The sequence below is a fragment of the Chelonia mydas genome, chromosome 11, assembly GCF_015237465.2.
Source record: "Chelonia mydas isolate rCheMyd1 chromosome 11, rCheMyd1.pri.v2, whole genome shotgun sequence".
NCBI classification, from domain to species: domain Eukaryota; kingdom Metazoa; phylum Chordata; order Testudines; family Cheloniidae; genus Chelonia; species Chelonia mydas.
In genome coordinates this window covers 70427667-70454681 of record NC_051251.2, presented here as the reverse complement: position 1 = coordinate 70454681, position 27015 = coordinate 70427667, and the positions used below count along the sequence as shown (strand labels likewise).

Genomic DNA, 27015 nt, shown 5'->3' with positions numbered 1-27015 from the left:
GTTTTTGTAACTTTTCAAATGCCAAGAAGGGAAGAATGGAACATCCCATGGCTTTCAACATGTATATAATGGGGAGTAGTGATAAGCAGTTTCTACAATGATTAACATTATAAGAGTATTGAATTTTTAAAATAGTTTAAAAAACCCATAATCATGACAAAAAGCTATATCCGAAGTGCTATATTATACTGTGTGTTTGCTTAAGAAGGGAGTTTCATCTCGATATAACTTCATTAAAGATGAGCATTAGAAATATTACTTGATATATTTAACTTTTAGAATGGTAGCCATGTTAGTCTGTATCAGCAAAAACAATGAGGAGTCCTTGTGGCACCTTTGAGACTAACAAATGTATTTGGACATAAGCTTTTGTGGGCTAAAACACACTTCATTAGATGCATGGAGTGAAAAATACAGAATATATATTATAGCATGTGAAAAGATGAGTTGCTTTACCAAGGGAGGGGAGGGGGAGTCAGGGCTAATGAGCCAATTCAGTTAAGGTGGAAGTGGCCTGTTTTCAACAGTTGACAAGAAGGGGTGAATACCAAGGGAGGGAAAATTACTTTTGTCGTACTAACAAGGCCAATGCAATCAAGGTGGATGTCGCCCATTTCCAACAGTTGACAAGAAGGTGTGAGTATCAGCAGAGGGAAAATTACTTTTTGTAGTGACCCATCCACTCCCAGTCTTTATTTAGGCCTAATTTGATGGTGTCCAGTTCGCAAATTAATTTCAGTTCTGCAGTTTCTTGTTGGAGTCTGTTTCTGAAACTTTTTTGTTGAAGAATGGCCACTTTTAAGTCTGTTATTGAGTGTCCAGGGAGATTGAAGTGTTCTAATGGTTTTTGAATGTTACAATTCTTTGTCTGAATTGTGTCCATTTATTCTTTTGCGTAGAGACTGTCCGGTTTGGCCAATGTTTATGGCAGAGGGGCATTACTGGCACATGATGCTATATATTACATTGATAGATGTGCAGGTGAACGAGCCCCGATGGTGTGGCTGATGTGGTTAGGACCTATGATGATGTCCCTTGAATAGATGTGCGGACAGAGTTGGCAACGGGCTTTGTTGCAGGGATTGGTCCATGGTTTAGTGTTTTTGTTGTGTGGTGTGTAGTTGCTGGTGAGTATTTGCTTCAGGTTGGGGGACTGTCTGAATGAGAGCTGGCCTGTCTCCCAAGGTCTGTGAGAGTGAGGGATCGTCCTTCAGGATAGGTTGTAGATCCTTGATGTGCTGGAAAAGTTTTAGTTGGGGGCTATAGGTGACGACTAGTGGCGTTCTGTTACTTTTTGTTGGGCCTGTCCTGTAGTAGGTGACTTCTGGGTACCCTTCTGGCTCTGTCAACTTTTAGTTACTCGTTAGCCATAATTGTGGGTATTTAAAAGATCATCAAAAGGAATGTCATGAATGACCATCATGTCATAAAATATACTTGTCTTTGACAGTTGCCCTCCTATGCATTTGTCTGGTTCAGTTTCAGTGCTGATAGCTTTCAGAAAAGAATTAGAAGAAAGATTTCTATTGAATAATAGATATGCAGTTGCCCTTCACCATATAGTTGCTGAACCAACAAGAGGTGATGGCATTTTAGATTTGGTATTCATGAGTAGGGAGGACCTCATAGAACTGGTTGTAGAGGACAACCTTGGTTTGAGTAATCAAGAGCTAATTCAGTTTAAACTAAGTGGAAAGATAAATAAAAATAGATCTGCAACTCCGGTTTTTTATTTCAAAAGAGCTAACTTTTTAAAAAAATAAGGGAATTAGGGAAGTGGACTGGACTGAAGAACTCAAAAATCTGAATGTGGAGGAGGCGTGGAATTTTGTCAAAGTTGTGGAAGCTATTTGAAGCCTGCATCCTGGGGAGTGGGAGAAAATTTGTAGGGAAGGGTGCAGACCAAGCTGGATGAATAACCATCTCAAACAGGTGATTAAGAGAAAGCAGAAAACCTACAAGGAATGGAAAGTGAGTTGGATCATCAAGGAAAGCTACCTCTTGGAGGTCAGAAAGTGTAGAGATAAAGTGAGACCTACCCAAAGCCAAGAGGAGTTGGACCTTGCAAAAGGAATTAAAACCAATACTAAAATGTTCTATAGCTATATAAAGTAAAAAGAAACAAGGAAAGAATTGGGACTGCTAAACGCTGAGGATGGGGTGGAGATTAAAGATAATCTGTGCATGGCCTAACACCTAAACAAATACTTTGCTTCAGCTTTTAATAAGGTTATGAAGAGCTTAAGGATATTGGCAGTGTGGCTAATGGAAACGAGGATATGGAGGTAGAAATTACCATGTTAGAGGTGGAAGTCAAATTCAAACCGTTTAATGGGACTAAATCGGGGGGCCTGGATAATCTCCAGTGTGTGCCTTGCACCTGGAAAAGAATGTGAACCAGTCACTCCTTGATCTGCACAAGCTGGCAACTGACAAGAATGACCCTCATTTGTGTGACTTCATTGAAAATATTAAAGGAATTGGCACATAAAATTGTAAACCCAATAGCAAGGATTTTTAATAATTCTGTAGACTCTGGGATCGTATCCTATGTCTGGAGAATTGCTAATATAGTACCTGTTTTTAAGAAAACCTAATCTGGGATACTACAGGCGTATTAGTTTGACCTGAATTGTATGCAAGGTCTTGGAATAAATTTTGAAAGAGAAATTACTTAAGGACATAGACGTTTACAGTCACTGGGATAAAACACAATATCGTTTTGTGAAAGATTATGCCCGACCAATCTGATCTTCTCTGAGAAGATAACAGATTTTTTTAGACAAAGGAAATGCAGTAGATGTAATCTACCTGGATTTCAGTAAGTCATGTGATACAGTTCCACAGGGGAAATTTTTAGTTAAATTGGAGAAGATGGGAATTTAATATGAGAATTGAAAGGTGGATAAAGAACTGGTTGAAGGGAGGACTACAATGGGTCATACTGAAAGGTGAACTGTCAGGCTGGAGGGAAGATACTAGTGGAGTTCCTCATGGATTGGTCTTGGGACCAATCTTATTTAACATTTTCATTACTGACATTGGCTCAAAAAGTGGGAGTTTGCTAATAAAATTTGTGGATGACCCAAAGTTGGGAGGTATTGTAAATACGGAGGAGGGCTGGAATATCGTACAAGAAGATCTGGATGACCTTGTAAACTGAAATAAAAGCAAGGGGATGAAATTTAATAGTGCAGAGTTCAAGGTCATGCATTTAGGGACTAACAAGAATTTTTGCTATAAGATGGGGACTTATCAGTTGGAAGTGACAGAGGAAATGGAAGACCTGTGTGTTTTGGTTGATCAGAGGATGACCATGAGCCACCAATATGATGTGGCCGTGGAAAAAAGGTAATGTAGTTCTATGGTACATCAGGGGAGGTATTTCCAGTAGAGAGAGGGAAGTGTTAGTACCATTATACAAGGCCCTGGTGAGACCTCATCTGGAATACTGTGTGCAATTATGGTCTCCCATCTTTAAGAAAGATTAATTTGAATGGGAACGGGGCAGAGAAGGACTACTAGGATGATCTGAGGAATGGAAAACCTACTTTATCAGAGGAGACTCAAAGAGTTTGGCTTGTTTAGATTACAAAAGGATGGTGGAGAGGAGATATGATTGCTCTCTACAAATACATCAGAGGGATAAATGCCAAGAAGGGAGAGGAGTTATTTAAGTTAAGCTCCAATGTGGACACAAGAACAAATGGATATAAACTGGACATCAACAAGTTTAAACTTGAAGTTAACCATCAGAGGAGTGAAGGTCTGGAACAGTCTTCCAAGAGGAGCAGTGGGGGCAAAAAAAACCCTAACTGCCTTCAAGACTGAGTTTGTTAAGTTTATGGAGGAGATGGGATAAGACTGCCTACAATGGCTTGTAGCCAATCTGCAACTGCCAGCAGCAAATATCTCAAAATGGCAGGTGATGGGATACTAGATGGGGAGGGCTCTGACTTACTGCAGAGAATTCTTTCCCAGGTGTCTGGCTGGTAGGTCTTGCCCACGTGCTCGGGGTCTAACTGATTGCCATATTTGAGGTCGGGAAGTAATTTTTCCGTGTGTCAGATTGGCAAAGACCCTGGGAGTTTTTCACCTTACTCTGCAGCATGAGACACAGGTCAATTGCAGGTTTAAACTAGTGTAAATGGTGGATTCTCTGTAACTTGAAGTCTTTAAATCATGATTTGAGGACTTCAGTAACTCCGCAGGGGTTGAGAGTCTCTTACAGGAGTTGGGTTGGGGGAGGTTCTGAGGCCTGCAATGTGCAGGAGGTCAGATGAGATGATCATGATGGTCTCTTCTGACCTTAAAGTGTCTGAGTCTATGAATGCATGCCAGTATGGAAATTAACTGCTACTAAAGTACAACTGCCTTTTTTCCTTGTGATTTTTCATTTGGCTTGAAATTCAGTGTGTTGTGTTTTCTTCTGTCACCTGTTTATCCCTAAGAGGTTTGGTCATGCAACTGATACATTGTTGGGCATCTTGTTAGATCAGCTGGGCATTTCTAGTTGCAGATTTAACAGGACACAGAGATGTGTTTGCCTTTGTATCTGAAAACAGCTTAAAGCCTGTTTTTTACAATGCTGTATTGCACAAAGGGTGTGGCTTTTGCATTGTTACAGAAATGAATGACAAATCTTTAGAAGCAGTCTGGATAACTGGCTTGTGTCTTACAACTGGGAATGTCAGAATGATTGCAGTCTGCCAGAGTGTTTTTTGGAAGAGGTGTACAGACTTAACTCAAGTGGAGAGAAAGATTCTCTGCTAGGAGCTTCATGTGTATGTAGGAGTCTGCCCAGAGTGGCCTTTCAGAATTAAAGCTTAAATGATCTACAATCAACCAGCAGCCAACTGGAAATATATGCATTAACATTTGCTATATCCTTTCTGAGCTGTAACATGGAAAAATAGGATTTCTGGCAACCTTTAAAAGAGTAAATTGTCTTAATTGTTATTAAGGGATAATTTTATGAGCATTTTTAGTCCTCCCCAGAGGCTCAAATGGAAAAGAGTAAAGGCCAAGTTAAAAATAATTTTAAAATATGAATCTCTGATAACCCGGGATGCTGAGGAAGTTAAAAATAGTTCTAGAAGCAGTTTGTATCTGTAGCAGGGGCCGCTAACAATGGCCGGTACTTCGTGTTTTGATCATGTTGCTATTAATGTTAAATGTTCAAAAAGTAAAGTGTGCTAGAGGCTTATATTCAGAAGTGATTTAAAACTAAACTCAGTTGTGTGCCTGGAAGTGGGAGACTGACGACACTGGCTAGAAGCAAAGCACATTTCGGAGAGGTGCACAGCAAACCTTCATATGGTTATGCTGATGCACCTGAGGCTGACCTGCTGTGTTCTAGTTCTAAGCCTCTCCTGTACAGCATGGTTTGAGTGTGAAGTTAGAATTCAGGCAAGTGTAATGAGTTGTTACCTTAGTCTAATCTTATGGTAAAGTATCTTGGTTTGTGTAAGGCAAAAGACCCGCCAAAATACTTTGCAGTTAAAGCCTCTTCAAAAAATAGTTGTTTAAACACATGCAATATTGGAGTAATTGACAAGTAGCATATAAGGAATGTTTCATAAATTAATATATACTAAAAGCCAATTAATATCCGTCTATAATATAGCTAGCAAAATTGTTTGTATCATGACTAATTGTGTGCGTTAACATTTTAAGGTGTCATTTTGCAGTAAATGTTAGTACAGTAGCTGTTTGTCCTTGAAGAGAAGCTAAAGGAGACCTGTTGGATCACTGAGTCTGCACATCTTCAAGTATAAGATTAAGCAGGCTATCTTTGTTAGAACATGTAACCACTGTGATTTTTGGTAGAGGAGAGGGAGATCTGTGAGGAAGCCAGCAGACTTGGATTTGGATAGTTTAGTTCAATTCTTGGATTAGCCACAGATTTCCTGTGTGACTTCAGACACCACAGTCTCTGCCACAGTTCCCCACCTGTGAAATAAGGATACGTTTTCCTGCCCCATAGGGAGATAGATATTTAAGTATTTCTGTTGTGCTCTGATACTAAATTGATGAAGGTTGTAGAAGTACCTTGATGGACTGCCCTTGAACTTGGCCAGTAGGCCACAAGAAGTGATGTTTTTATTTATTAGATATACATATTTGACATATTTAACTTGTTTTATAGCATTACTTCATTTGAAGGAATTCCCTGGAGGGAAAATGACTCCTTTAGCAAACGGTATTTTCCTGTTTCTTGCTTTTAGTATGTACAGGGCCTTTGACATCATACTTTTTGGTTCAGTGACATTTATTTAGACTTCACTGTGTGGTATGCAGCAATTTTTTTTATAATTGTATGTATGTATTGTAAAACTAAATGTAAAGTTTACAAAGTTGTATTCCTGCTATGGTAATCTTACAGTACTTTGTTAGGGTGAAATACCTATATATTCAAGAATGCTTCAGGGAAGTTGGTAATGACATGGGGTAAATCCTTTGTCAATTATGGAGGGGAGCAATGACTGCACATTCAGATGATGCACATTTGAATGCCAGCAAACTTGGCTGCATTAAAAGAAGTCTTATTTCAGTTAAAGGATGGTAAAAAATGCATGACTAGTCAGTTTGAACAGCAGATGAGTCCATCCACCACTGGTGGTCTCTTTGAAAGGGATTGTGTTTGTTCTTTGCAGAATGGTATCTGAACTACTCTTTAATATATGTACTCTCATAAGTGATGTAGATTGTAACAAACCCACAAGAATAACATTTATTTGACTGAAATAAGATAAATTCTATTGTAACAAAATCCAAAACCTGGCTGCAGCTTTCCAAGTGTAATTAAATGTTTATGCTGAGGAGCTTTTCACATGTGCCATCCTTTCCATTGGGACCTACTATTTTTTTCTGGTGGGGAGAAGGAGTGGGACTTGTGAATAGATGCTGGAATATACAGTCAACAAGGGATGTAACTACTGTGTTTTAGTTGAAAAGAATAGTGTGTTTAAAGAGAGGTTGAAAGAACACTTGTAGGCTATTCATTTGTGCTTGAAAGTAGTTCCACTGAAGATTCAGTCATCTAAGACAGACAAAAATGGATTCTTCCACTCTGTAGTAAGAAACCTACTTGCATTGTTCAGCACAGTGGAAATTGTGGCATGGATTATTTTTTGGAAGAATTTGCAATAGCCAATGATGCTGAACACTAAAATGTCTGTTAGGTTGTGTGAAGTTGTGTTGTAGTTGTGTTGGTCTCTCCCAAGATATTAGAGAGGCAAGATGGGTGAGGTAATTTTAAGCTGTGTAATCTTTAAAGCTTCTCTCACCAACAGAAGTTGGTTCAATAAAAGATATTGCCTTACTCACTTTGTCTCTTAGAGTTATGTTAATATTTTGTGACACTATATTACCTAGTGAGGGTATTGTGTGTGCTTTCACAAATACTGTATGATTCAGGACTACTTTAGCTCTGAAAAGCTAGAAATATTAGTCTGGAAATGTTAAATTTATAATGGCTTGCAGTATAGTGGAGTGAAATGATTAAATGTGCTGTAACTTGCACTTATAGTAAGGGGAGGAAGTGGCATTTTTAATATTCTGAAAAGCTTCATATAGATTTCAAAACTTTATCTTGCTATGGGAGTAGAGATGCAAACATCCACCCAGAAAAGATTGTAGAAATTGTGAATATTTGTTTTTTTTAATCCGAGTGCATTGGTGTGACTGAAGTGTGCAAACTCTATCCTGGCAGCAAAATGAGTTGTAAAATACAGTGAATCATAATGTTACAAAAAGAAAGGTTCAATCGAAAGGCAAGGATGACAGACCTTAATTCAGCCTATCATATGAAGTTATTTTAGAGGGTTCCAACTAGGATGACCAGATGTCCCGATTTTATAGGGACAGTCCAGATATTTGGGGCTTTTTCTTACATAGGTGCCTATTACCTACTGTCCTGATTTTTCACACTTGCTATCTGGTCACCCTAGTTCCAACTAGTGAATGATCTGTTAGATGTGTTACAGTGCATGGGGACATTAACAACACAAGTCATGGCTGTAATACAGAATCCCCTTGTTTGAAGTTGCAGTAATTTTTTGCATGTAGGTGAGGTGGTTTGCCCAATACTAAGGTTATTGTAGCACTGAAATAGATGCATCCAGTTTCTGTTTTGATTTAGTTTTGAAGAAGGCACAATAGGGGCTATCATCTGCAAAACTTTGGTTTGCTTTCTTGGTGTTAATAAAATTTTCTTAGCTTCTCTAGTTTATGCCGTTTTTTCCCCAGATGTGTGTTGCTTGTGAAGGGTGCCAGATTTAAGAGCATTAGAAAATGAATTCACTCTCTATGCACCAGATAGGCCATGAGTAGAACCACTGGAAGCTCTCCCACAGTTTTTGACCTGCCAATGAGTTTCAGCCCTGACCAGGTGGCATCTACAGGGATGAGAATATAGCTCATTCTGGATATCCTTTCCATTTTTGGCTTCTTAGAGACTATCCTCAATGCCAATTAGTGCCCTTGGTAGTTGACTGAGAGTATGTGACAAACTCAACTTGTTTTACCCACCAATCAGCTGTCTTTGGTAATACACAGTCATTACCCACTGACAAGGACTGGTTTAGAAATGGAGACCAACAGGTGAAAAGCTGCATATGCCAGGGTAGGTTCCAGGTTTTTTTTTTTTTTTTTTTAAATCCCTGAACATATTGATATCAACAAGTGGAGGAGGAATGACTGGAGGTGGTCTGAGATTTTGTAGGGCCATTAGATGAGTGACTTCACTTTGGAAGCAGTGATCTGGCTGGGGCAAGAGGTCCAATGAAGTGGATATTCACCCACAAAAGCTTATGCTCCAATACATCTGTTAGTCTATAAGGTGCCACAGGACTCTTTGCTGCTTTTACAGATCCAGACTAGCACGGCTACCCCTCAAATGTTTTCTCTATCTCTTGTTTTGTTCTCCTTTCCACTTTTAAAAAAGAAGCCCTTGCTGCTGTGCAATGGGCGTGTTTGGGTCGAGCCTAATCATTCCCCAGAAGAGCAGTAATCCACTCCAGCATTTCAATCCTGCCGCTACTGCTTGAGGCTGAGCTCTCTCCGAACACTGTGCGGACTATCTGCTGTTTCCTGATGCTGGGGGACGCGGCGGTGCGCTGACTGCGGTTGGAGGGGATGTTTGTGTGGGGGTCGGGTTACTCTGGCCCTCCTGCAATTGGCGGCGGCGGGCGTTTTCATTTTAAACATCTCCCTCGCCTCAATTCGGGGCAGTTGATTGTAGGGATAATTCTGCGCAATTTTCCGTTCGGAGCGCGGAGGAGAGGGAAGATAAGCAGATTTATTCAGCAAAAAGGACACAATATGTCAACGTGCAATCCACTGTAAACAATGAAATTTGCAGGCTGCTTCGGCTCCAACCCTAGGAATACCAGACCCTGCTTCTCCTGAGCGATGCATTTCGGGATCTGCAGGAGGATGCAGGCAGTTACTACATGGATTTTAAGCGGTGGTGCGAGTTATTTTAGGGGCGGCTGAGAGAGCTGGTTATTGCATAGATGGACGTCATGGAGAGACCAGTCTAGCGGTGCCGAGAACCGGCGTGGAGCAGCTCCCTCCTGAGGCGGAGGGTCGGCGGGTAGGGGTGGTGATGTGAATCCCCTGCCTGCAAGCCCCTGCGCGCAGCCAAGTGACTTCGCTTTGGGGCCGCCCGAGCTCGGCTGGGGCGGGATTGGTTGGCGTCGCCGCGGTTTCTGTGGCTGTGCCGCGAAGGGAGCGCTCGTCGGGGCGGCCCCGGCATGGCTCGGCTGGCGGCGGCTGCCTGACGGGAGGAGCGGGGCGGGAGCCATGTACCTCTTGGACAGCAGCGAGCCGCGCTCCGCCGCCTCCCCCGAGAGGATGCAGCGGGGAACCCCCCAGCGGAAAACCGTCTACCGCATCTCGGTGACCATGGTGAAGAAGGAGCTGCTGACAGCCGAGGGCAGCGGCCCCGGCCTGGAGCCGTCTCGACCCCGGCGGCGGGCGGGAGGCCAGCCGCCGGGCTCCGCCAGCCTGCCCCGGGCCGGGCTGTTGCTGGAGGAGGCCGAGGAGGAGGCCGAGGAGCTGCCGCCCAGTCCCTGCGGCTTCCGCACCTTCCGGACCCTGAGCACCGGGCAGCTGGAGCTGGGCCGGCTGCAGGTGGCCAGGCGCGCGGGGCGCCGCTCCCCTCCCGAGCTGCCCCGCAGGTGGCCGGGGCCGGCGGGGAGCGGGAGCAGCCCTCCCCCGGGGGGCGCTGTCGCGGGGCCGGGCTCGCTGGGGAGCCCGTGTGCCCTGGGAGCGGTCCCCGGGCCCGGCGGCCAGGGCCCCGGGGCGCCCCCGGAGCACGGGCTCGCAGCGCGCGGCGAGCCCGCGGGCCGCCCGGCGGAGGCTGAACAGGGGCTGGGGGAGCCGGGCCGGCTGCGGCGGAGCTTCAGCTTCCGGCACTGGAACGGCGGGGATCTGGCGCGGGCTCTCTGCCGGGACAAGCGCCACAGCAGTTCGGGCTGTCTGGCCCCGCCGCCCGGGCCCGCGGCCGCCTCGCCGGCCGCCTGTGCAGAGCCGCCCGCGCCCGGTGCCGAGAAGCGCAACACGCTGGACGTCGGCGAGGTGCTGAGCAAGGCGGAGCCGCTCTCGGAGCTGGAGCGCTGGGAGCGCGGCAAAGGCAAGAACCGGACCCTGGATAACAGCGATCTGCAGCGGCTCTCCGAGCACCTGGGCCGGGGCAGCCCCCCGAGCAGCGCCGCCTCCCACGAGCACAGGCTGCTGCGCTTCTTCAGCGGCATCTTCACCCGCAGGGGCGGCACCTCCACCCCCTTCGGCAGTCCCGGCGGCCGATCACCCAGGAGCAGCTTCTCCAGGCCCAGGGGCTACTTCAGCAGCCTCAGGAGAGCCACCGCGGATGTGCAGTCCAGCAGCGAGAGCATCAACGGCTCGCCCCACAAAGGTGCCCTTTCTTGTCTGTCGGGGAGCTTCGGGCGGGGGATGTTTGGGGATGAGACTCGCAGGGTGAATAATAGCACCCCTCTGAGGAGGAGATGTGCACTGGGTCTCCTGCTGCTCCTCTTAACCTTATCGCCAGTTGCACTCATTCCTTTGCTCCAGTGTCTATTCAGCGCTGCCCGCCACCTTCTACTCAGGTGCAAGAGGTAACCGCTTATGATGAAGGCAGATTGCATAACGAGTGAGGAAACACCGTCTTGTAACTTTGGTCACTGCTAGGATAGTTGAATGTGACACAAGTGCAGCTTGTTCATTTATATAAGGGGGATAAAGAATGCCTGTGTTGCTTTTTTATATAGGTTACTAGGTCACTCTGTGCTGTATTGTGGTTTAAAATCCTTTTGACCAGTTGGAGTATTAGAGAAACTGTGTTAAGTCTGTTCTAGAATACTTCCAGTATTGGTAAGTCTATTTTAACAGTATGATCGTGAGGACAGGCAAAGTATCTGTGTTTGTCCATAGATGGTTGGTGAAGCTAAAAAGCCATGCAGATATCAGAAATGCGAAATATTCCTTTTACACATTCCATGTAAATTAGAGCTTGCAGTAGTTAAGTATTATAAACTTACTTAGAAAATAACAGGGAGAACTTCTGGGACTCATTGCTATTAACCTTTTTGGAATACAAAAGTAAACTACCTTTCAGATTAAGTTAATGGAAAGTAAGTAGAATAGTTGGGATAGATTCCCCACACTGACAGCAGTTTGTAAGGCCATCTTTTTAAATCTGGCCTGGAATAAATTGTCTACTCAAAAAGAGAAACATTAAACATCAACCTGAATTTAAATTATTCAGCATCAGTGTAAAAAATCATATTTTTCTAGTTCCCAATAGTGCTATTTTCTGGAACTTTAATAGGTAATCATAAATTTTATATGACATTAATTATATCAGCAACTAGACTAAAAATACACCAAAGAGATTAAGAAAAAAGGTTATGGACAAATAACAACTGAAGTACCTCCACTGACAAAGGTTTTTTAGTATTTTTCTTTGCATGTGCAATAGAAAAATGTTTCCAGAGTATATACAGGTGTTCTTTTATTTTAAAGAAATAGTATTATAATTTTTCATCCATAGCAAAACGTTGCAGATCCAGTGACCCAACAGTTCAGGTGCAAATAATGGCTGCATGCTTTAGGTTGTAGACGTCATTATAGCAAAGTTGTAATGTATGCAAATAATAACTTCATGCATAATAACACTCCGTCAATAAAATATTAAATATGTCCATGTGGGATTGCAGCAAACGCTACCGTAACTTGTGGTCTGACCTCTAAAGTTTGAAGTAACCACAACAGAGATATTAACTTATTTCACACAGCTTTTGGTATTTGCTTCATGCCAAAATGCTTAGAATGTAACTTATATTGTTTTAACAGTACAGAGATATATATGGAAAGTACAACATTCTTACATTGGGGGTAAATATACATTGGGGGTAAAGAGAAAGGGACACTCTCATCCATCTTATAAAGAGGTAGGTGCACTATTGGTTAAGCAAAATTTCCAGTGAGTTTTTTTTCCAAATGCCAATACCATAAAGCTTGTCAGTGAAAATTTTAAAACTAATTGCAACCCTTAATGGGCTAATTCTTACCCTACTTAAAAAGTTTGTTTTACTGTATTATATGTATGAAAATATAGTTAAATGTCATGCACTGCTTACTGTGTGAATCCCATTTTGTAGGTTGGAGTGTCTGTTTTCAGCTCTGTGGGGGGGGGGTGTGTGTTTCGTTTTTAAATTCAGAACAATCTTTATTTTGTTTTTCCTCCAACAGTAACTCCATCCTTCTCCTCAAGAAAGGTGTATTTGGTTTCAGTGCTGTTGTTTTTTTGTTGGTGGTTTTTTCCATTTGTTGTTGCTACTACCAGCAAAGTACTTCTTTCCAAAAAACACATTTTGAATTTAGTCTTCAGTTTGGGCTGATGCTTCTTGGTATAATGCCAAGAAATTCAAATTTAACTAATTTTGTCCTTTACTCACCCTCTTTGTTTTTGGGTGCTGCTAGGGCTTTGGAGCTGACATGTCAAATAAGTTCCAGTATATAAATAGACCGTGTCAAGATAAGAATGGAGTGGCAGTCCTTAACTCTGCAGACTTTGACTCCTGACAGTTCAACTCTGACCCTTAATGTAACCTTTACGTTTTGCTGCCTTCAGTTTTTAGTAAACACCAAATAATATTTTAATTCATCAAGGTGTTATGGGAATCTGAGGTTGAAGTACTGGTGAGCAACAAACATCACAAGGAGCAACATATGCAGGAAGGAATGTTTTCATCTCATTTTCTTTTTTGTAGAGAGGACTTAAGTTATTAAAGCAGCTTCAGTATCATCTAATTCAACTTTCTATGAATCTTACTTTGCAGGGTTGGTATTTCTAATTTTTGTAGACATGCGTAGATTTTTTTTTTTTTTTTTTTTTAGTTCATATATTTTATATGTTAAGACAAAATGCTGAACCAAAACAAGGCATGTATAATGAGTAAGAAAATAGATGGCTTCCACACCAGTGTAAGGGAAAGGAAATTTGGTACCGATTATTCAATGTTTATTGAATGTTTTTTGTGTGTGGCTTTTGTTTTGAAATTGGCTGCTTGTCTCCAGGTAGTATGTGGCAACCTCAAATTTCTAAAATTTTTGAAGCAATACAATGACAGAAAAACATTTTAAAGCAAAATTACTTTCCAAAGTTAGGTGATGATACTTTACATCAGTGTTCTCCCAACTTTAAGTGGGGGTGGCTCCTTCAGGAAAACTAAACCAGTTGTGCTCCCTGCAATCCCTCCATGTGCTGGTGAAGGTTCCAGCCCAGTCCTGGTAATTCCTTTGCCTTGCCCTCTTCCCCCTCCCCACCAGCTTTGGGAAATGCATGATTTGATACTTTCTCTCCTTTCTAACATGCCTTGAACAACCTGAATTAGTTAATGTTGGCATTCAAAGTATCACCAGCATCAGAGTTACCACTCCTTAAAGTGGACAGTGCAATTCTCACCTCAACTGTTGTTTAGGCATAGAGCTAAAGCATACAATTTTCAAAAGCACCTAAGTCCCATTGAAAGTTAAGACTTAAGCTCATAAATCACATTAGTGCTTTTGGGGGAAAAAAATGCCCAAAGATTTGACTTAAGAAAAAGAAAAAAAAAAAAAGGAGGCCTCTTCGACACTTAGTTGTTTGCATCTGCCTTCAGGAGGTATGTGTGCGCCCCACATTTTGCGATGCTTTGCTTTGCATATTGAGCTAGTCATTAGCTCACTCTTGGTTTTTGTTTTCATATGCATCTTATTTTTTGGTAACTTTTAGAAAAAAAATCATGTATTTGTGTATTCTAAAGCAAAACCACTCAGGGGTTGAGGAAGCAACCAAGAAGGCAGGAGTCTGGGGCCTGAGAGATTTTTGTACTGGAGCTTATGATAAAGCAAATCACAATGAGATATTGAGATCCAATTATCCTTACAAGCTCTTACCTGAAATATCTCTCTAGGTCAGAGACCTTGGGGAATTTCATTGGACTCCATAGTTTACACCATTAATTTTTTGCTTTAGTGCGCTGACCCAGAAATCCCCTTCTTCCAAGAAGCTTATGTTGACTGACCCTCATTTTGAGCTAGGGGTGTTTACATCTCAGTTGTTTAGATCAGGATCTAAAACATAATGGCTGGAAAATATTATTTCCACAGTAATTTTCTAGTCTGTAAGGATTAGCTGTGTTTTTGAATTAGAGAGTGGGCTTTGTCCAGACATTGTCATGATAAAATAAAATCCAAGTGATAAAGGGATTCTAATCATTTTAGGAATTGTCATGAGTTGGTTAAGAGATTTTATTTTTATTTATTGGGGAAGTTCTGTGTCAGGCAGACTGGATGACAGCTGTACTGATACATCCAGATGATTAAAAACTGAACTGGTATTAAGGTCACTGGCTGTATTAGAGAGAAAGGGAAAGATTAATGTTTGTGCACTATTCAAGTATACACCAGATGCTGGCAGTGGTGGTTTTCACATTTTCTGTTTAGACAAAAATCAAATTTTAATTTCTGAGGTTGCTCTGTATTAACTTGACTGAAGTCAGTAGCTAAACGAATGGCATTATGACCTTTGTAACTTTCTGCTCAGGGCCTCAGTCTTGGCTGAACACTGAATGCTACAGTAATACAACTGATAGGTAATCCTGCATGTTCGGGTACTGGCATGCTTTCCCCTCTTCTGTCCCCCTCAAGCCAAGCACTGTTGGCTAAATGAGTATACATTTTGCCTGAAATCTGGCATCTTCTTGGCTTATGTACATGTCAGTTGTAATATTTGGCAGATCAAGAGAATTATGGCGCTTATCTAGATTAGTTGCTCTCAACCTTTCCAGACTACTGAACCCCTGTCGGGAGTCAGATTTGTCTTGCATACCCCAAGTTTCACCTCACTTCAAAACTACGTGCTTACAAAATCGGACATAAAAATACAGAAGTGTCACAGCACACTTACTGGAAAAAAATTGCTTACTTTCTCATTTTTACCATATACAATAATTATAAAATAAACAATTGGAATATAAATATTGTCCTTTCATTTCAGTGTATAGTTATATAAAGCGGTATAAACAAGTCCATTGTATGAAATTTTAGTTTGTGCTGACTTCACTAGTGCTTTTTATGAAGCCTGTTGTAAAACTAGGCCAGTTTCTAGATGAGTTGTACCCCAACGAAGACCTCTGTGTGGCCTTGGTTGAGAACCACTGAGCTGGATGATTAGACCATTAGCTACCCAAGGTCTAGAGCATAAAAATACCCTCTTCCCTCCTTTTTCCCCCAAGCCCCCAATCTTGCCTTGATCTTGATGAGCTCAGGTTGCACTCGGTAAATGGTGGTGGTTTTGTTTTTTTGTTTAGAGCTCAGCAGCTTGGGTCCAAGCTATAGCAGGTCTGAATGTCCATTGCAGGGCATTGGTATTCAGAAGTGTACTTAAGCGGGTCTGGACACTTTTTTTGTTTTTCCTAAGGCAAGAAAATAGAACTCTAAAGTGTTGAAGGTTACTGCTAATAGAGAACTTCAAACCTGTGTGGCACAGGCTATTGCAGTTTCTAAAAGAACTTAAGGTCTGTTGAAATTAACATGGAACAGTTGTTTACACTGGAACATTATTCTTCAGTTGTGTTCCTACTATCATGTTTCCAAATAAGTGTTTTGTAGGGAGTGCAAATTAACTGCTGGTGCACTGTAGACTTGTTTCATTCCTGATGTGGGTGAAATATAAAAAGGAGCATTATCAAAGATTAGTAATATATCAGTCTTGCCCTTTACAATAATGTTAGGATTTTCTCTAGGCATCTGCAGTAAACCTACAGTAGTGGGAGGTTTGTATGCCAAAAGAATCCAGAGTGGAAATTTTTATATGTGAGCAAAAGAAATGCCATTAAAAAATCTAATTTGAAAAGCAGATATCTATTCTGTTTTAGGAACACAAAGTTAACTTGAAGGAACCTTAAAAATAAACCATTAGCTTGACTCTGTTCACATATTTCAAACATATGTACAATTACAATGTTTGTTATCAAATAATTCCACAGTGTGTACAAAATAACTCCAAATGTTTTTTGTAGCAAACTATCCAGCAAGGTTAATGTTGTTGTGATAATACATGGTATGCTCCCTGTCTTTCAAAAGTGTCACTTCCTTCATGTCTTCTCAGACCTAGTAATCTGGCACAGGATATTAATTTGTATGCAGGAGCTTCTCATTATTATTTTATTGGAGCTTTGTGTAGTTGTGAATAAAATAGCATGATCGTGGGAAGAATTCATCTAGGACCTAATTTTTCATAGATTACTTAACGCCATAACTCCATTTAAATTCAACAGGAGCTGTAGGTATTCCACCTCTAAAAATGAGGCCCATGATCTACAAAAGCACATGCAAGTTTTGTAAGAAAATAATTGAATTCTTTACTGCTACACATGAATATCCTGGTGAGAAAAGCAATAGGAATTGCAACTGATGACCAATATGAGGGTGAGTTTGAAACTCCCGAATAAGGGACAGTGCACTTCAATTATAATTTCTTACATTTTCTGTAATTTACAGTTGTTGAGGATACTTTTTAAGGATTATCAATAGTTCATATAAAGTTACCTTCATGTAGCGTTATTGTAGTCACCAAAACAATGAACATCCTTATTCTAACTTGGAAGGAGACTCTAAAGACCTGGTCGTCCCTCAGTTACATAGCATGTACCTGGAGAAAATCTAAGCCCAAGAAACATTTATATAGCATGATTGTTTTCTTTACAAGCTCTTAAAGACAAAAACTTAGGTTAGGTCATCTTTAAAAGGGTTGTAAGGATAGCTTCTATTGCAAACTGTTTTTATACATGAAGATGCTATTGAAATAACTTTAGTTCCTGGAAATGCCTTTAAAATTCTTTTTAATTGTATGTTCTAGGTGGCAATTGATATTACCTCATCTCTGTAAAATGCAAACATCGTATTTCCAGATCATTTGATAGTAAAAATTCATTTGGGAGCAACATAAAGATATTGCAGAAAAATGTTATAGTAAAATATTTATAATAATTACTAGATGACACGTCATAAATCTTGTATTCATGAAAGTTGGATTTTATAAATGAAGATTTTTGTAGAATGTAAGTGTTAAAAATTATGTACTAGTTTCTAAGCCAAAATCTGACTCCTGCTATTTTAATTCTGAGACCTCAGTTACCTCCATGGAGTAATGAAGGACATTTTGGTTTAGGAGATAAGAACAGTTTATGGATGTGGCCTTTTATCTCTGGAGCTGCAATAAACTAAGAATGCAGTCCTTTGGAGCTGAAATGAATCTAGCTGTTTATTACTGGCAGTTCATTTGCAAGCTTCTTAGCAGTTGCTAGTTTATGTAATTCTTGTGTTCTTTTATTCTCCATTTCAGGGTTAGGGACAATTCCGGGAGACAGATTCCCAGTTTTGGATATGTATGAATTAAACTTCCTCTTTCTACCTACAGTCCCATGATGGATTTCAAGCAAATTGCTCTCTTTTATCTGAGGTTTTAAATGCTAATCTTTGTTGAAGCGGGACTGAATTTGAGATGCCAGGAATCACAAGTGGAGGGCAGAAAGCACTCTGCTGACTGCTACCAACTCCAGTGTTTCTGATTTGCTGTTCATGCACTGATTGCTTCAGATTTCCATGGATATGAACTTGTTGGTGGGCTTGTCCAGTTAATTGGAGAAATAGCCCATTAATACTCTCAAGATTTATATTAGAAATAGAAATATTTCCCAGCAGCTGTCGCTCACCCAAATTGTTGTTAATTTGAAACCTCCAGGTAAATATATTTTGAGAAGAGGTGATTCTCATAACACTAGTGCTAGTTCTGGCCATCTATCCTCACGATGATAATCATTGTGTTTATTCTAGTCATTAAGACAGGAGGAAGCCACATATAAAATCTTCCTTCTGATCTGAGAATGTCTTTCCTTATGGTACATAGTACATACGCTTTTGGGGAAAGGACTGCTGCTTCCTCTGTTTTGTAGGGTGCCAAGCACACTGACACTCAGTGAATTTGTTTCCCTGTACATATGGACATAGTGTTGTCTACTAGGGGCAATCCTCCAAATTAGTGATGTCCCTGATGTTTTGGTCATCACTGTACTATGATGATCCCTAATTTCAGATTTTTCTGTTGTTGGCTGTAAATGTTATTGACCACTAAAGTGTGGCACTTGAGAAGAAAGCTGTGCTCCTTGACTCTTTGAAAATAAAGCCATCTTAGGAAAGAGATTCAGAATTACTGATAAAAGAAAAGAAGTACTTGTGGCACCTTAGAGACTAACCAATTTATTTGAGCATAAGCTTTCGTGAGCTACAGCTCACTTCATCGGAATGCATCTGATGAACTGAGCTGTAGCTCACGAAAGCTTATGCTCAAATAAATTTGTTAGTCTCTAAGGTGCCACAAGTACTCCTTTTCTTTTTGCGGATACAGAATTACTGATGTTTATTCTGACTAAAAATGTTCTACTTATGTGGACATTATTATTACATGACTGACTGAGAAACTGGGACACTGTCCCTAGTATTCCTTATGCAGTTGCTTCACTCTGGAATCTTCTGGTCTGACAAACATTTTTATATATATGTTGGCAAGGGAGATTGCTTTTCCATCTCAATCCCTAGATCCCATGCAGAAAATATTTCATTGTGTTAATAGAGAACATGAGAATTAACTCTCTTGTAGCTGTTTAGAGTCAACTCTATTTCAGCTGTTAAAATTGGACTTTAGGCCTGGTTAGAATGTTTGACAGGTTGGTTTTATTATGCACAGGACTTGAAAAATGTACCTGACACTTACTAGCTTGAGCCTAGTAGCCTGTGCTGCCCCAGTAAGGGCAATTAAAATAAAATAAAAGTTGTGTACTATTGTTATTAAATAGAGTAAGGAACATATTGTCAATTAGTTTACTATTTCAGCTGTAATAAACATAACTTGTAACTACCCCTTTCTGTTAAAATGTCCATTTTATTTATTACCTGAAACTATATTTTCTCTGATGTGTAAGCACTGGGCAATTATAAAGTCAGACTGAGTGAGCTGAGTCTTGTTTAACTGCGTCCTGACATCTCTCTATTGTTTGGTGCTGCTTACCATTCAGGGGTTCTTTAATTTTGATAGTTAAATCAATGAGTTAGAGAGAGTAATTTGTTCAATAACCTGGAAAGTCCTCAAATTCGGATATCAAAGAGCCTGGCATCCATCACTTCTGCTTCATTTAGCTCTTCAGGAGCCACTTGCTTGGAAAAAAGGGAGTGAAAGTCTACCTTGTTTTGGAAGGCATTCAGTACATTCTTGGCCAAGGTATTTTCAGTATAAAAGGAATAGTGCAATCTTTATTTTGTCCATTTCTCATCTAAGCACTTTTCATAGTTCAGTGGCTTTCCACTAGTTATATCGAGCAGCTTTGAGTTTCGTAAAACACTTTACACACAGGTCTTTGTGTTGCCAAGTAAGCCCTTCTGTTTTTAAAACATTCAGAGTCACTCCAGTTTAAAGAGGGTGGGGGTGCATTGCTCCCTTTGAGCATGCAGGTCTTCCCCAGAGGTCTTATTCAAGTGGACTCATTGAGGGGAGCTCACTGTGTGAGGCAGGCATTCTGAAGGCTCAGAGGGTTTGGACCCAAGAGATGGTGAAGCCAAGGGGTTTACCCCAGTGAGAGTGTGTCCCTAAGGGGGCTAACACTCTGAAGGTGTCCTCCCAGGAACTATTCCAGAGCCATGCGAGAACACCAGACCAGTTCTTGGACCTCCTGTCAGTTCAGCCTTCCATGGCTTTTCCTCTCCTTGCCGACGACCTCGTGCAGGACTTCGGCTGCATCCTGAATCCGAAGGTCAGTTTCCTACACCTTACAGTGTGGGTGCTGTATGGCTGAATGAGGAGGAAGAGTGTTGTTCGGAGGCTGTCCAACAGGTCCTACTTAAGAGTTGGAAACCTTCCACTTGGACGGTCTACTTAGTGAAGTGGAAGAGGTTTTCCATGTGCTCCTTGGCCTGTGGGACCCAGCCAGTGGAGCTTCTATCCAGGACATCTTAAAACAGCATTTCTCAAATGCTTTTCTTGTGGTCACACTCCTCCCCTTTGATCAGGGGACCGGAGGCCAAAGTAGCAGCCCCTTCCTGTTGCTCCTGGATGCACTGTCTTAGTGTTGATTGCTCGGGCCACCAGCAGTGGTTGGGCCCTGCTCCTCATGTGAAGACACTTGGGGCACAATGCTGGAGGACCATGCAGCTGGTGAGTTTCCCACCTTCCCAGGGGCAGTGGGATTCAGGCTTTGGGCCTCAGCCCTGGGGTAGCAGGCTCTGGCCACAGAGCTTCGGGCTCCAGCCCTCCGCTGCCTCCTTGTCCCTAGGCTTCTTGATAGGGCTTTGTAAATCTGCTGTGAATAGAGATTTTTGTATGTTTGTTAATCTCTTTTCACAATGGACTTACTAGCTAGCAATAAATAAATTACAATGATTTGGCCGTGTATATGTGCATATTTATTTGTTTTGCCTAAACCTAATTAAGTATTTTAGGAAAAAGCCACCAGCAAGAATTGGTGGCCACACTCTGAGGCCACCAAAAATTTTGTTCTGAGAATCCCTGTCTTAGAGTACCTGCTACACCTTCAGGAATTGGGCTTGGCACTCAGTTCACTGAGAGTTCACTTTGCAGTAATATCCATATTTCATCCACCTAGCCAAGGGAAATTGTTTTTTTCCAACACTGTGGTGATGACATTTCTTAAAGGACTTCTCCACCTGCATCCTCCTGTCTGAGAACCAATTTAAGTTTTGCAGGCTTCTGGTATGAAGGAATTAACTACATAGCACAGTACTACAACTGTTTATATCCATGTATAGATGCATAAGTTAGGACTGTTTGCTGGATGCCAGATGAAGATGATGAAGTTAAATGAGTCTTGTTCTGAAGAACGCATTTTGTAAATACAGTGTTCCAAGCTATCTGGCAGTTAATGGCCTTTTCCAACCCACGCTGATACCCTTGTTAGAAAGAATGCTGGTTCTGCTCAGAGTAAGGAGTGACAGCTAGTCAACTGTAAAACTATAGAATTTTGGCTACTTACATGCGCATTCCAGATGTGGTTAATATTATACCTGGTTGTTTTTAAGTATCTCTGAAAAAGTGGAGGCTTCTGATTATGAAATGAACTGTACTATGGGATTGGCCTGATAATGCTATTGAAGAAAATGCACAATATGTCTTCACTATTTTTCATGGAGAATAATGCAGTTTCCTTTTTAACTCTCTGCCCTTTGAAACTTGTATTTTTGTTCACTCAAGGCATAACACTGGGGTAGTTAATCTAAATATTGCTAGTAGAGACCAATAGCCTTTGGTGCTCCGTGATGCATAGAATAAATTAGCAAAAAGAAAAGGAGTACTTGTGGCACCTTAGAGACTAACCAATTTATTTGAGCATAAGCTTTCGTGAGCTACAGCTCACTTCATCGGATGCTGTAGCTGTAGCTCACGAAAGCTTATGCTCAAATAAATTGGTTAGTCTCTAAGGTGCCACAAGTACTCCTTTTCTTTTTGCAAATACAGACTAACACGGCTGTTACTCTGAAACCTGTCAGAATAAATTAGGTGAATACTAAATGCTATTGCGTCAGCCAGTAGTTTCATTTGATGTTGCCAACACTAGTCTGGTTTGAACTTAAGCATATTTAAGTATTATTGTTATACAAAATACAGTTTTTTATGCATCTTTAAAAGCATGACATTCTGAAATCTTTTATTGCTATAGATTTATGCATTTAGTTTAAGAAAATCAGGGCTGCTTAATGGAAATAATCTTGATCCTATCATCTTGCTTTTAATTACTAAAAGTGCAAGAAATTACCTTAAATGAGAGCAGTATTATTTTTCTTACTTGGCAGTGTGATGCTGTGCCTGAGAATGAACGTAAAGAAATTAACAGGAATTTGTTCTGTGTTTTAGTCTTTGGGAACCTGAAGTTACTTGAATCTCTGTCAACATGAAAATAAACATGGTGAAAAGAGAGAGAGCTTTTATTCTTCCACTGAATTAATGTATTCAGTGATTTCTGTAAGCTAAATTCTGTTTCATGATTGTCTGTACCTCAGTCCCTTTCTGTCGTATAAAAGGTTAGGCAATGGGATTCAAAGCCTCCATTAACCTAAAGTGCCATGTACCTTAACCCCTAAGAACCTCTTGTGGGACCTTCTCTACATTAGGAAAACAAGTTCTGCACCAGTGCAATTATATTTGTGGCATCAACAATGGGGGCTGTGGTGTAGACATGGGACAGGTGTTTGTACAACCTTGTTGTCTAGCTTTGCAGGTTGTGTAGATGCTACCTATTGTGTCAGAAGTCCCTGGTCTTTTAGGATGCTTCATTTTTATTCACCATCTTGTTTTCGCTTCCCCAGTTGTGCTGCTTTGCTTCACCCCATTCTGTGAGGTGAATGAAGGGATATTTATTAAGCCTTTTGTCCTCAGCAGTGCTATCGTTGCTTGAGGGAGCAGTTTTAGTACTGATACATCCTACTGTGTTTGTGTGTCAAAACACAGAGTGACACTGAACAGCATGGTAGGAGGGAGAGACTGCAGAAAGGGGAGGGGAGACAATATGTCAATGACTATTAAAATAGCTTGTATTCATCCAAAAGAAAACTAAAGAGATACAAAAGCAATTTGGACCTGAATATGTATCCTGAAATAACAGTGGAAGGACCAAGTACTGAAAACACTAGCCTTCTTTTTTGTGTTTGCAATTTGTGGGCACAATAAAGCTCACTTAAATGTCGAAGCATTTGTTTTGGAGGTTTGGTTAAGTCGTTGGATGTCTAAGTAGCATTAATTATGCCTGCACTTTTGTGGGCTCAGAATTGCTTTAGACCTGCCTAAGGCTGGGCTGAAAGTTTGGCCCATCTGGGTCCTTCATTTTTCTTCTTCTTTCATATAATCTTACAGATGGATGGACATAGAGTTGGTGGTGATTCCTAAAGCAGAATCTAGTCGTGCTAATTGCAGTTGATTGATTGTGCACTCAAACTTACATATGCTCCTACTATAGCTTTCCAATGTCTAATTGTTGTTTCCTCTTCTGTACTTAAATACTTCAAATCTGGTTGTTCATAATGGTTGTTAAAGTAATGATCCAGCAGCAGACATACATGTGTGGTCTTTGAATTTTTGGCTCTCTGCTAACCTAACACCTTTAACTGCCAACATACTTGCATCAGTTCTGTTGTTAACCTGAAGCAAGGAATTGGCGGTGGGAGGTTTAAAAAGAACCCACCTCAGATGTAGGGCTAATTATACTGCATTGCAGCCACTTAGTGCCTGTAACTGAGTCTTTCATTTCTCCTCAGAGACCAGTAAACCTGACACAACCAAAGAATGCTTATCTGAAAAGCATGTTACAATATATAAATCCTTGGCATTGACACAGGAGCTGTAGACACTGCTGTAGACACTGAACTTAGGGTCTCTAAGTTCAAGCCAAAAGGATAGTTACTTTTAAGAGATCAAGACACTGGGAAACCAATTGTATGTTTATGGAGTTAAATTTTTCAGTTTCTTAGGATAACTCGTCCAGTTTGAGGGTATACTTTTTTTTTCTATGATCTCATTTGGAAATTCTAGGAGGTCTGGGACAACAGACTTCCTGCATTTTGTCCTAAAAATATGTTCAGGAAGGTGTATCATGTGATTCATTTTTAGCTATTATGCAGGACTTGCCCTCTGTCCATATAGTCCTGGCTTTTTTATACTGAAGTATTTTGACTGTATTTGGCAACCCATATTTTAAAGTTTTAGTTAACTTGCTCTGGTGGATGTAACAAATGGACACTAATTTTGCCATTTCATTGTCACCAAGCAAAACAATGCTAGATTGACGAAATAATGTCTGAATTGCCAAATCAAGACTAGGCAGTACCTGCAGCTGGTACAATAGATATGAAATCTCTGTCACCAGGGAGTGTGAATGAATTTAGAGGCAAACCCAACCTCCACCTGAGTTACAAGGTTGGATATTGGGGAAACTGATTGCAGGGCAAGCCGCAGAACAGCACCAGAGTCATGCTCTGGTCTAGCAGTTGAAGTAGTTTCTACAGGTCTACTGCTCACACTCAGCTTGTGTGTGGGGAAGGCAGAAAGAATGAGTGGTCCAATTATCTCCCCCAGTTCTCTCCTTCTTACATGCATAGTGCCCCTCCAAACATCTGGGGAGCTCTGTGCTGTGGTTCCTATGCACTGTCTTACCCAAATTCTTTGGATGCACTCTTGTCTGCATTAATCAGTTATTGGATACCCTCTGGACCCACAGGGGGAGGAAGGGCAGACATTGCTTCTTACTGCATTGGCAGTTCAGGTTGGAAATCTTAGTAGCTGTCATCAAAAAAGCGACTTGTGTATTATTAAGATGTGTTGCATGTTATGAGATGCATTTCATTTAATTTCTGAGGACAAAATTTACCTACTTCAAAAACAAAAATTGAGTGAGAATGCATACATATACATTATATCTATATATAATATATTTCAGCCAGTGAAGGAAGCAGGTTCCTTTTGTCAGTGAAGCAGTGAGTCAGTCTTCATGGGAGATTTTGGTGCCTAATCCTCCTCATCCTGGCATGACTCTGCTTCCCAGTTTTTCCTTGTCTTTCTGTCAGAAGCCACTTGAGTGTAAAGGCTTTCTTTTGGTACAGGTTTCCTCAGCTGGCCTTGAGATTCAGCATGGAGCTGAAGCTCTGCTTCTCTTGCTTCATTCATCTGTGGTTGCACCCATTGATAGTGGGAGCAGCCTGCACTGTGTTCAGGCCTGCAAAGACTTGCAACAGCCAGTTGTCAGCACGAGAGCTGGTGGGCAGAAACCAGATAAAAAATATTATGCTTCCCGGTACAGAGAGAACAAGAATTTGTGCTAGGCCATCAGAGCCAGGGCAGGGACATCAAGGAGGAGCTATGACTGGTTCAGAGTGGAAATGAGAGGGATCCCACCTATTACCTCCTTTAGATCAGAAACATGGCTCTCAGTGGCCTATGCAGCCTCCGTTTCCTCATGGAAGTTATAGTTGCATGTCACCACTGGAAAGGATTGAGAAGCTGGAAGTGAGATATCTTTTTCTGACAGTCTACCATAGAGATGTTCCTCAAGTGCTATTTATCCCTACTGTGGTATCCTCATATTTTTCCAAGAGCTGACTTCCTGGGATCAGTGGCACTCTGACCACTCCCATAGTTACTGCTCCATTTCCTCTATCTTCAGTTAGATCTCCAGGAATTCCCTGGAAGGCTTCCCTCATCGATGAAACCACCTCTGACCTGGGTGGATAGAGAGGCCCTGTTCCATTCATGATCATCCTCCCATTCTTCATCTCAACTATGGTGCCAGCCTGCATAGGTGCGGTGCCTAGTCCCCTTTTAGATCAGTACAAGGTGTTTGGTCCAAGGGGAAAAGAAACTTCATGTTGATTTTTATCAGAAATCAGGTTTGTCCGGAGTTCTATAAAGCTGTTATTGATACACAGAGAGGTGAGAGGTAAATTGCTTTTAGCCAAAGCTCCTTGTATTAGGTGACAGTCCTGAATTATGTAGCTAGATCTACCATATTGGAGGAACCCTACCACAACCACCAGCAGATCTTCATAAACCAGCCTCTCAGAGCCTTGGAGTTACCATGTCCCCCTCCCTCTCTCCCCCCCCCCCCCCCCCCGGTGAAGACACTGCTGTTCATTACTTTTACTACCAAAGCTCCTAGGAGCCCCTTGTGCTAGGTCTGTACAAACACAGAACAAAAAGGCAGTCCCTGCCCCAGAGAGCTTCCAGTCTCTTTTGCAAGTTGTTTTAAGTTTCACTTTTCCCAGAGGATGTGTGGAAGCAGCTGGGAGAAAGTAGGATTTTCTGGAGTCTGGCTGAGGGAGGGGAGAAGGAAGCTTGAGAAGGGGCTGTGGCCCAGAAGGGAGAGACTTGCAGGAGCTTCTCAACACCCTCTAAGGCTAAATTGGTGTATTAAAAGTGTGATTTCAAATTCTGTATGAAATAATCACGTTTAAGAGATTAGACTAATCATTGATTCCCTCCTGTGGTTTTTACAGCCCCCTTCTCTCTCAAAATCAGGCTTAGTTACACTTTTCAGTCTTAAAATAGTTTAAATAATTTATTTGAATATATTGAAAGATTATACTCAGGCATCTTCCTCTGAAATCCCTGCAGCCCCATAATGTGATCATGGGTCTGGGACAGACCAAGCAAATTCAAGGGAAGGAGCTTTTGGATACGATACGTCTTCCTGGTAGGTGCCATTCTGATGTCAAAAACAGGAAACTGCCCCAAAGGAAACTAGAGCTAACAGCCTCCGTATATGTATGCTAAAACATTTGTTATGGGGAAGGTCTTTAATGCTGTTGTTCACTGATAAAATATGGTCCTGTCGCAGCCCTTCTTTGCTGTACCCTCTTGCTAAACCTGTAAGAAATTATAAAGTGATTAGGTCAGAGGGTTGCAGATAT

General features: G+C 41.3%; 1 protein-coding gene across 13 annotated transcripts in view; it reads left to right on the top strand.

Annotated features, from left to right (window-relative positions):
- Positions 1-27015, top strand: part of AGAP1 (ArfGAP with GTPase domain, ankyrin repeat and PH domain 1) — a 684170-nt gene that overhangs the window by 139867 nt on the left and 517288 nt on the right. For 2 of the 13 annotated variants that reach the window (XM_043525615.1, XM_043525614.1), the window contains exons 1-2: positions 8092-10501; positions 10547-10921. The exons of 6 other annotated variants lie outside the window; for them this stretch is intronic. In XM_043525615.1, coding sequence (XP_043381550.1) covers positions 9808-10501; positions 10547-10921 — 1069 coding nt within the window. In that variant the 5' untranslated portion in view covers positions 8092-9807. Of the gene's footprint in view, positions 1-8072; positions 10502-10546; positions 10922-27015 lie in introns of those variants that run through there. 5 more of the 13 variants (XM_043525616.1, XM_043525621.1, XM_043525619.1 and 2 more) reach the window with 5 other exon arrangements.